The 11,881-nt window shown below is 39.8% G+C and overlaps 1 protein-coding gene across 3 annotated transcripts in view; it reads left to right on the forward strand.

Moving 5' to 3' along the window:
* The window catches only part of ARID5B (AT-rich interaction domain 5B), a 235,607-nt gene that overhangs the window by 162,571 nt on the left and 61,155 nt on the right, over positions 1–11,881 (forward strand). For 2 of the 3 annotated variants that reach the window (XM_044420400.1, XM_044420399.1), the window contains one exon: positions 10,418–10,530. In XM_044420400.1, coding sequence (XP_044276335.1) covers positions 10,418–10,530 — 113 coding nt within the window. Of the gene's footprint in view, positions 1–8,737; positions 9,102–10,417; positions 10,531–11,881 lie in introns of those variants that run through there. The other variant, XM_044420402.1, reaches the window with a different exon arrangement.

Raw genomic sequence — 11,881 nt, forward strand, 5'->3', positions numbered from 1 at the left:
AAAATGGCCTCAACTAACAAAAATTAAACATGCTAGTAGCTTTCAAGCTTACTGGTTAAACATTGGCCTCATCAAGTAGAATTAGCTGCATCCAGTTAACCCACTAAAAGTTTAGTTGATTAACCTACACTCCAAGAAAAGATTGAAGCATGAGCAGAAAGACATGGGCCAAAGTGAAGGACATCAAGCAGTAGTTACAGCACCAAAAATAACACGAGAGTTCATGTAATCCTAGAATAAAGCTTGGAAACGGATCAACCTAAATATACTACTTTGTTTATTTTATGCGTCTATCCTCTGCGAAGTTAGCAGGCAAAAGAGATTACAAGTGAAGTATTCTGGGGCCCATGATATAGCTATTTCCAGTCTGTTTCATGGGTGCTATCAACTAAGTAGCTGATTGTCAGTATACTGATGAGAAGTTCCCCAAGACACATCTTTTACACTTCATTCTAACAGTGTCTGACCTTTTCATATTATCCTGGGGGAAATCACTGAATGCCTTATAGTTTGGCTTGTGTTAGCATTCTATGGGAACTAATATCTCAAATAATTCAGTTGTTTTCAGTGTGCCTTGAAGACTGGAACATACAGATCCATGGCCATGATTTTTTAAGACATTGGGTTGGATCAGTATTCTCTGGGGGATCAGAGGTCCCAATCTAAATCCAAAACAGGTCATAAGAAAAGTATAGACAGGAGAACATTCAACTCAAGCAGATCGGGCTGGTCCAAATAATTTTACTTAAAGGAACAAACACTCCTGTGCAAAGTCTAAAAAGCATTCAGATTCAAAGTTCGCAAAGGTTACGAACACAAAGGTTGCTGTAGCCTCATGGTTACCGCAACACTTGACTTTGGAGCTGGTGGGACGCTAGGGCCATACTAGAAAGAATATAGTGAGGTTGGTTTGCTATGGCAACTCCCCCAGGTATAGATACCAAAGGAGTAAATTATCTCAGGGAGACCATGAATTGCTTCACTGGAAATCACTTCAGTATTGTTAATTAGACAGTCTACAGTATTCAGTAAAGAGACTAATTTCTAACATATATCTTTCATTGAATAATCAGGAATTGGATTGCATTTCATTTAATAAGAAAAGGAATTGTTTTTCTTTCTTTCTTGTAGTGATTTCCTGAACCCAATCTGTTACCTAATTTGCATACTCCTTCTTGTCTGTTCATATGAAATATCCCTTCCATTGTTGTCCTCACCTACAGTTTTGTATTAACATTTCTATAAGTCCTCAAAGTATGTGTATCCCAGTTTTTCATCAAAATGCAGTGTCTTTTCATCATTTCACTGTGAGGTTGAACGGCTGACCAGTGAAAGCAAGTTTCTTGCCACTAAAACGTGGGCAAGTTTAGAAATAAAATGATCTTGCAAGGAACAGCAGCAATTGCTGGGATCTAAAGAGCCACTTCAGGAGTATCCAAGGCCTTGGACTTGCACAGATGATTTTTTAATCCCCTCCTTTCAGTAGCAAGTCCTTGGCCCCCACCCCATGTCACAAACTTCTTATAAAATCTCTTTTTCAGAAAAGATTTCCCAGGTGGCATGACAGGGGTGGGGATGTAATTCAAGAAAAACAAAACTATTTTGTTAGGTGCATGACAATAGTTGCATGGTTCTTTGGATTCAAATTTATTTCTGCTGCTGTTATTGTTATCACTAACATGCCTAGATGCTATGTAAGCATTGTAAAATAGGCTGTAACTGCAAGTTTACATTTTAATAAATGTAATCTTTCATTTATTTATTCATTCATTCATAAGGGTCAGGTACCACCCACACTTCCTCCATTTGACTAAGGTTTCAATTACTGTTATTAAGTCGTCTGGCTTCTTTATTGTCCAGAATTTGTTATCCATGCTTTGCTTCTTTCCTTCCTCTCAGCCCTCTACATGCACTTAAGCAGGAGGGAAAAAATGCTACAGAGATTTCTATAATACTATGAGCTGGAGGCAAGTGAGGGATGGAGAATGGCTATCACAGCACATTACTGTCATACAAAAATAGTGTCTTTTTAAAAATGTTTCTGAGAAACTGTAATACCTACAGGCCAGAACTGAATAGTCGCATCAGGAAATAACTATAACGATCACAGTGAAATGAAAAAGGAGAGGACTTTGATAATTGCTTAATACATTTGCTAGGGTGGTGAAACGAAATGAGCAGGAAATGGTGTAGGTTGTAGTTCACTTACATGGTTTGTTCAGCAGTCAGAGAAGTCCAAGAGTACTTTGGAATTAGTGTGTGTCAATGATGCAGGTATTTCAACTGAAGTAATACATTCCATTCTCATTAGAAGCCCTTGGCTACAGCACTGATTTTTGACAAAATGCCCAGGTAGCTAGCTGGACTTCTACTTTGTTATTACCTCCTTTTAGCACCCTGTCGGTAACAACTTATCTTGATGTCAATCAGAATACTTATTTTTTTAAAAAATAAATTGTATTATGACAAGGACTCAACAGATACTACTAAGAAAAATTTCACACTGTAAATGAACCATCCAAGCCTTAGCAATGCTACACTCAGTGTGTGTGTGTGCACATATGTGTAAATTTTTTGTTACCCATGGCAAGAAATTCTCTATGCCATCTTGGGGTTGGACAACAAAAAATAAGAGGTTGACAACTTCTCTGTATCTTGATGTATTTTTTGTGAAAGTTAATAGGGAGTGGTTATTATATCCCACCTTTTATCTTCTTTCAAGGAATGTAAGGTTCTCTTTCTCTCCATTTTATCCTCAGAACAACATCCCTGTGCGGTAAGTTAGGCAGACTGGCCAAAGTCACTCATTGAGCCCCCTGGCTGAGTGAAATTTGATCAGCCAAGTCCCAGTCCAGCAGTCTTAACTGCTATACCACACTGGCTCTCAAGCAGGATTGCTCCGAATCTTACAGCTGCTACAAACATACTAGTTGAGCAAGCCATTTGCCCTCTCAGCCCCTACCGCTCACATCTGCAATTTGGGAATTATAATAGAGATCTACCTTAAAGGGTTGTTGTCAGAACTATTTAAGGTAAAGCACAGGAAGCATTTTGATCACAAAAGTGCAAAACCAGTTTGTGCCATATATCTTTCCTTTGGCCTTCTCTCTGCAACCCCTGAACTCCTGGCATATTCCCTCCAGAGGTCAGGGGGTCTGTCTAGAACATTGTGGGAATGCAGCTGCAGCAAGAGAGTGCAATTGCTGGCATTGGGAACCTCACACAAGAGCAGCGAGGTTGTGATTTCAGGCATTTCCCCCCTCTCACTGCAGCCTGGTGGGTCTCCCTGCCTCCTCAGTATTGTTCACTGCAGGACTGTGATTCCTCAAGTTTGTTCTACCAAAGACTGTTTTAGTTTAATTGTTGCTCATACGCTGGCATGTTATGGCAACCTTCCTCATCCTAATGTGCAATAATACAACCCTCATCTTTCCTATATAGCATGGCTGGAAGTAATGGCTGGAAGCCTCAGGTGGACGTCAAGTTGAGGAAGTCTGGAGTACAGCTACCATATTTGCCATGGTCACATGGTCAAGCATACCCCCCCACCTCCCCTCCGCACACACGCATGTACACTTGCAATCACAAGTTTTTCAAATTATGCCTTTCACTGTGGCTACTGAATATCTCTTCTGAATAAGAAAGCTGCATTTAGAATGTACTCTACCTGGTGAGTACATCTGTGCTTCCTTCACTATGTGCTGGGAAGATCCAATTGTCTGCATCTTCTTGGTGCATGTACACCAGGAATACATGTAGTGAAATCTGTATGTGCAATTGTCACTCTCGATGGTATATGTGCATTTTACATGCAAATTTCCAGCATGGAAATGATACCCATAGAGGGAAAAGAGTTGTGAAGCAGGGTTCCAACTAAGAGACAAAATACTTGTTTTTTAAAAGAACCAACAGCCAGGATTCTGTTTGCTAAATGGCCATGGACCTACAGCTGGTTGTCACTGGGATCCTGCTATGGATATGATGATGATCTTAATCCAAGTGATGGAGTGTCCTTTAAAGAGTAGCATAGTACAGAATAGATGGAGGCACTATTCATATTTGACAGGATTTGGGACTCCGGTATGTCTGCCTCAGATGAAATTAGCCCCCAAAAGCAAGCAAACTTCCTACTGTAGAAGCTGACAGAACTGCCTTGAAACCAATACGTTCCAGCTATTGATGAAGACCAGGGTGTTAATTGAACTTAACAGATTTTAATATTCAGTCTAGGGCATTGAAATATCTAAGTCAACAGACTTATTTAGCCAAACTTTTGTGTTTTTCTCATTCTTATGACAAATGTTGAAGATTGCATGGGTTGTCTTTTATTCCCTTTAAACAATGACACCTCCTATGTAACAGCACAAGGCGCTGTTTTTTCAGTTTAATGGTGTATGTTTTCATATTGCTCTCATTCTTTCCTAACACAGGAAAACTATGTCCTATCGTTATAATTGTTTTAAAAGCACAAAAGAATTTATCTTGGGATTTCATGACCATGGATGGTGTTAAGTCATTCTGGAAAAGAGTTGTTAAGCTCAAATTGTCATCAAGGGCTTGTGGTGTTCTTGATATTTGCAAACTTTCCAGTACCCACCATTTCACCTCAGCCAGAATATCAGACTACTTTAACATCAGGAAGTAGCTAGGTGGAAAAATAATCATTTCATATTGTATCAAGAGCTATGTGCCTTGCCAATACTTAGCTGAGTTTCCTTTTTCGTTGCAATTGCATTTATTTTGAAATAACCCCCCCCCCTTCTTTCATTCTTGTTTGATCTGTGTCATCATACTGTTTCCACAGAAATCATTAGTGTCAGAAAGGCCAGGATTATGAACATAACAGGAAGAATGGGAGAACTGTGAAAGAGACAAGGATTGTGTAAATCATGTGGCACTATTTATCCACTCAGTCATGCCAATGAGGGGTCAGTCACAGTGGAGTAAAACAGGGATAACAGGGTGATAGATTCTCTCTCTCTCTCTCTCTCGCTCGCTCGCTCGCTCGCTCTGTGTGTGTGTGTGTGTGTGTGTGTGTGTATGTGAGAATGAGACATTTCAAACAATTGTAGCTTATTGCAAATGCAAAGTAAAATATTCACAGTATTTAAACTGGAGGCAACAAAGGGGGAAGGCAAGTCATACAATACATTAACAGCAAAGACAAATTCTTCAAAAATGTCTCCTTTTTTACTGAGCCCAACACTGTGCAGAAGCATGTATTTCCTTCTTCAAAAACTGTTCTACAAAGAATACAGTGTGTGTGTATGAATATGTAAATATTTTTGTACAGTAATGAGACTGGCCGTTCACCTCATTCAGTCTTGGTTGGGACCGTATGGAGTGCTAAACCACACATGGGACATTTTTCATTTTATCACAGCATGCCTTTTCCTGAATGTACTTGTAATGTTTTGTAGCATTCTGCAGCCAAAGACACTTCCACCATGTTGGATGTTACTTGATATTAGCTGCGTAAGTGGGCTTTATTTTTCATGTAAGCCTGATTCGAGCATCACAGACTCAATTATTTATCAACCTGCAGATGAATCAAGTGCTTGAGTGCTCCTTCTTGTATGCGAAGCTTTCATTTCTTTAAACCAGTTTCCTAGTTTGCACTGAGCTGACCAATTATGACTCACTGAAAAAGAATTGCACCATCCAAAAAGAGGGCAGAAGAGGATAACAATTTACATAAAATACACATATGCTAATTTTAGGTGTGGATGCAGATGTTAGAATAAATATACTTTAAATAGCAATACTGGCACATCTCACCCTAGTGTGACCAGGTGACTTGAGTTTGTGTGTCTTCCATCTTCTGTCAAGGTCCCAGGCCTCTTCCTTCTGATGATTTTTTATCTTTACACCAGCCTTTCAGATAGCAGATGCCTTCAAGACAAAGGACAGTCCTCTTGGCTCTCTTTGAATAGGTGACCATCTTCTGTAAAACAGAATACATGGCCATTCTAGTTTGTCCATCATGGGGAAATAGGTGAAGGAGCTGGGAATTCTTTGTCAAAGTGAGGTGTGAGGAACAAAGAAGGGCCATAAAGTCACATACGTTGTTCCTGGGAGAATAGATCTTAGAGGTTCTCCAACTGCAGCAAGGTCTGCATGCATTTTTCACATGGTTAGTGGACAGGCTGTGAAAGAGTCAAGAATATCTTTCCTTGAATACAGAATATCTGTATCTCATTTATTGTTTCTGTCAGCTGAGATTGATGCTGTTTGACCAAGTCCAGGTTGTTGAACAGGCTAAGAAGGACCTGGCCTGAGGTTTGTGATTTCCTTTTAAGTGGAGATGCCCAGGGCCCATGGTTTTCATAATACAGTGTTCGTTTTGACAGTGATGTCAGCAATGAATGAAAAATATTAAAATATGAGTTATAGATGCATTGTATTTGTGCAATAACAAAAAAAGCTTAAGTCCCCCATCAGTTTTCAAGTGTTTTCTTAGGAAAAATGCTGTCAAGAACTTCTGTTATATTTGACAGGAATGTTTGAATTTGAGCCACACCCCCTTGCATTCATTCAGTGGAAAAGTTCAGTGTTTGTTGGCGTTTCCTCAATTTGTATATATTATTATACAAAACAATAATAATTGTCAGCTGTCAAAACACTATACTTGTTGATTGAAAAGCTCAATCAGGGTACATTCCCAAGATTAGACACAGAAAAATTCAGAGTCCCAACTCTGACCTCAGTAGCACACTCTGAGATTGGAAGTGGGCCCCTGAATTTGGAGAACCGTCCCCTTGCCCTCAGAGTTCGCATGGTTCTTTCTGTTTTGGATGTGGCAACAAGTAATAAGAACATCCTCAGAGCTGGCACTGGGGAGGTGGGGGCACTCCAAGCAGCAAGGAAAGAGAGAATGAGACTTTGCCAGGATGCAGTGTACCCAGGCAGCACCTGAGCCTACGCTCATAAGCAGGTACAGAAGGCTCAGATGGCCATCTAAATCTTTTGCAGGGTGGGAGAAAAACAACCTGAACCTTCATGTCCTTGTACCTTCCACTCCTAAAAGGCAGTCCTCTGAATTTGTGAGTAGTGACATTGGATCACATGGTAAAACATTTTACCGAATTTTCAAATTTGAGGCCCTGTTTGAAGCTAATGAAAAGTATAAAATACTCTCTGAATTAATAAAAACAGTATCACTCATGGTTGGACTGCTGTTACAGTTTCTTTTTTGTGCCATATTGCATAATAAACTTAGTCTCAAAATTAGGCATCTTTCCCCCTAATTCTTAGTGTGACTGTATAAAATTTCCACTTACCTTCTAATCAACTGAAGTTTGAGTTGATTAAACTGCTCAGAGCCAGCCACACTAATTATTACCTCTTTATGTTTGCATGTACTTGGCCAGCATCTCTGCTGTCTCATTCTTCTGAGGGTTTTGTTCATTTTGTCCATTTCACAGATAAGAAGTAATGATAGGGGTGTCTGTTACGCACATATATAATTATCTTGCTACGCTGAGATTTTCCACAAGTACTCATTGTATAAGCAGGATTTGTGCAAGTCTCCCCAGCTCAGAGCCAGACTTTTCACAAGGCAACCTCTGGCAAAGGCAACTGCCCAGATCAGTTTGCTTCTGCTCCCTTATACTTTCTCTCCCCAGTAGTATTTGCTCTGCTGCTCATGAACAACCGGAAAAAAAAGGAAAAGGTTGGATGCAGTGCTCAGCATTCCAGGTACAAAGACAGGATAGGCAATAGACTTTCCCAGAATTAGCAGGGAAAAGACATTCCCAGAGCAGTAAGGCAAAAAGAAAAAACAAAGTGTAACCTATAACCCTCTGACATTCCAAATACTCTGATGACTAATATCTCTGCTGAGAAGTGGTCTATTTTTTAACCCAGTAATCTCTCAAATATTTTTGGATAATAGTGCCAACAGTGTAAATAGATATATAAATCTTTTGTTATCAGTTATTTGCTTTTCTAGCCAAGGGACATGTAGCTCAGTTAGGAGCAGTACAGATGACTGTGTAGTGGTTTAGGTAATGGAAATATTACTTTAATGTCAGACATGGCTCTTGCTATGCAGTAAAATACCACAGGCATTGATTCATAGAGATGGTTTCCTTTTAATTACACATTTGATATAAATGGGATTTAAAGTTGTATTGTGTCATACATGAAATAATCACAGAACATTCTGGAAGCAGCCATTTCAGTCCAAATTCCTCAGTGACTGAAGAAATGAGAAATTCTATATCACCATCCACTCAGTAATACAAGCAGTATGTAAGAGGCGAGATCATTATTCAAGGAATTTGCCCTTCTCTGCCTTTTGAAGCCTTTCAATTAATTAATTAAAACTTTTAAAATGAGAAGTGTGGTGGGGCTCGGGTGTTTCATTTTTGCACAGTACTACATTGTATGTCCCTCTAACTCAGGAATAACCTGTATTTTTCTAAAACGCCATACTTGGGAATGAGCTGTGCTTCATTCTGGCTACCATAAAACAAGTAATCCTTATGAAACCAAGATCCTGCACCAGAATTAATCCCTGTCATTTGAGCAACTTCAGATGGTTTTGCCAGACCTGAATTTGCCCCATTTACTCTACGATGGTCATTAAATTTTAGTGCTTGCATCAGCCTGTAATAAATTGAGGAGAGCACTTTGGGTTTTACACACTCTCTTTTGAAGGGAGAGATTACAACACCCACCCCGCCCCCTCTCCCTGGTTCTTAAATATGGCCCTCCGTTTGTGGAACTCGGTGTGCTTTCCAACTAGTGCCAAGCAAGGAGGTCATGAGCAACAAAACAATTAGGATGAAATCATGAGCTACATTTGTAAACGAGAGAGCAGGCTTCTTGGCAGTGTGTCAGCAGTGAGAGAGCTGAAGTCCGGAGTGTACATCCCACTCTCTTCTGCTCGAGTCACTCATCTGTGTTTATATGAGTAACAGAGCAGCTGGGGGGAAGGGATTTGTAAGCGCTGAGCAAATACTCCAAGCGTTCATTCTGTGTAAGACTGACATGCACATCAAGTCAAGACTTCCAGGGATGTAGGGCGCGCACAGTCCCGTGCTGTAGCATTCATGAGTAGAGGGATAAATCAAGCAGATGTTTGTCGACTGGAATGGGTAATAATTTCTTTTTACCCTCTTTTTTTTTGGTGTGTGTGCGTGTGTGTGTGCCGATTCTGCATGCTGACTTTAGATGACAACCTTGGAGTTGTTTTCTAAAGCACTTAATGACAGTGCGGAAGCACGAAGCATTTCGCGGGGGGGGGGGCAGGGGCTGGGTAGGACTTTTGCTTTTAAACTGAGGGCGGTGGGCTTGTTTTGTTTTCGTTCCTCCCTTGAACCACCGCCAGCAGGAAACTGTTATTTCAGAGCATCAGTATCAAATTATAGCAGCCTTGCATCTGAGAGCTAATTAAAATGTAAGATGTCCTGAAACCACTTGTGTGACAAATGTAAGATTAGAAACAATTAGAAAGCCACTCGAGAGGTTTGTGGTGTTTAGATTTCTGACATTATTATAATCATCCCTAGAAGTAATGAAAACAATGGTTACTTTAAAAGAGAGAGGTTTGCAGCAAGTTATCTCCACTATAATCACAAGTTAATGATTGTTTATCATTTTTAATGTCGCTGAAGTCTGGTGGCTTAAACACACAGATCACTTTTCATGCTGAACAAAATAACTCTTTTTACCCATGGATTTTTCATAATCAGCATTGTAATTTTTGTGGGGGTGTTGCTTTTCTTTTTTTAGAGCTACGTTTAAACTTTCCTTTTAGGATCTGTATATACTGCGTTTCAAAACCAAACTCAGAATGGCTTGATTTTTTTTTAATCCCATAAAATCTCTGGATTTCTTAATAAAGCTCTTTGACATGTTGTATTAAGCAGCAGTTTAGTCAAGTGAGGGCTGCATTTGCATTTGTCTCAAACCATGCATGTTGAACTGTACAGTACAGAAATGCCAGTCCATTATTCTGTTCCTTGTTCCTGGCAATACTTGCTTTAACTTGAAAGATAGTTACCAGAAATAAATATTGCCTAATTGAATATCGTCTACTCTAAAGAAATGACCAGAAGAGGAAATTTAGTTCATGCTTAAATCTTACAGAACTGTATGAGTGTTTGGTACTGACATGCACAAACACAGCCTGTGCTTTTTGTATTGCAAGAAAGCAATTGTGTTTTCCCAGTATTCTTTTGGATCCTTGTTAAATACTAGCAGCAACAGATTAGCTTGGGGTACTTGGTGACAATATAATATAAGTGACCTAGAAACATCACAACCACTGATGAGGGACTTATATTATAGAGAAAATGTATACTCTCTGTAGTCTTGTTTCTAGACAACTGCTCTGCTGCTGAAGTGCCTTTTGTTTTGTTACCCCTTGGTAAGAAATTTTGCTGAAATTTTTGCCTGTTTTGTTTCTTAGCGCCAAATCTTAAAGGCAGACCACGCAAAAAGAAACCATGCCCACAGAGAAGAGATTCGCTCAATAGCATTAAAGATTCCAATAATAATTGTGAAAGCAAAGCTGTTGCCAAGGTAAGCCACTTAGTAATTTTCATCAAACTTCATTTTAGGTACAGTTTTCCCTTTGTTTTCCAGTACAGCATTTCAGGGTAGGAATACTTTGTATGTTTGGGTGGGTGGTATTTTATCCACATTTTGTTCGACTCCCTTGGTGTAAGACATTAATAGGGCCATCAGTCTCTTAGTTAGTTATGATAATAATTACTATTTAAGCCTATGAGCAAAAGAATCTTGATGTAAAGCTTTACACGATATAAATATAAATACCCAACCAGTGATCTTTTAGTAGTTATTTAATTTTTTATGATTCTAGCCTGCCTTCCATCCAAGGAGCTCAGTGGAGGGGAAGGTATATATTTCTTCACTGTTTCCTCACAGCATCCCTGTGTGGCAAGGCCAAGAGGTACTTCCTGGCCTACGGTCATGCAATGAGCTGAGTGAGAAGCTAAACCTGGGTCTTCCCAGCCCTACCAGTCTGACCTTCAGCTATACCACATAGAAAAACAAACTATTCAAAGCACTTCTCACTTACCTGCTAGATATAATCTGAAAATGACCACAATATGAATTGTGAATTGCCTTTTGAATACTGAATTCTGACAAACACATGCCACTGTATTTTGAATGACACTGAGGTTTGGTCTTTAAAAAGTTTAAGATAGAAATTCAGAGTGAATGTTGATGTTGTGAAGCACTTTTTTAAACTACATCCCCTTCTGCTTGAACAGTGCATGGCTCTCTGACTAAGGGCTGATTCACATAGACATACTCATCACTTGATGAAACATTAAGTGATGACTTGTATACACGAATGATCCATCACAAATTGTAATTTTCATATCCCCTTGTGTCAATCAAAATAGCTCTTAGTGAAGTCAAAGGCACAGCAACACACATTATAATGATCCTACAGGCGGCTGGAAGATGATTCTCAAGTAATGGCTTTCCTCACTTATGATGGTTGTAACACCTAGCACCCCACCTGTCCTGTTACTTTGGAGAGGTTTCTGTATCAGCATCTTTTGACAATCAGAAGGCAGAATCCAACTGTTTCTGTGTGATCACTCCTACATGAGCTTTTAGTTTATAGTCAAACTGCCCCCTTCCAGCTCCTCGTCATTTAAAGAGCACTCCACAGGAAAGGGCTGATGAATAAGGCAGCTGAGCATGGTCCAGCAGTGGTGTCAACTTCTCCCCCTGGAGTCAGGGCTGGGGTAGCCTTTTACTGCTGCTGGAAGATGCTCTGAACATTTTCTAACAGAGGTGTCCACCCCTCCCCCACCAGCTTTTCCTGCTCCACCAGAAATATTCCTTGATAGAAGGAACAGTTGTCAGGCTTCATAGTCTCCCTCTTCACTGAGGT

This window comes from Varanus komodoensis, unplaced genomic scaffold, assembly GCF_004798865.1.
Source record: "Varanus komodoensis strain SLA01 unplaced genomic scaffold, ASM479886v1 scaffold11, whole genome shotgun sequence".
In the NCBI taxonomy this organism is placed as follows: Eukaryota; Metazoa; Chordata; class Lepidosauria; order Squamata; family Varanidae; genus Varanus; species Varanus komodoensis.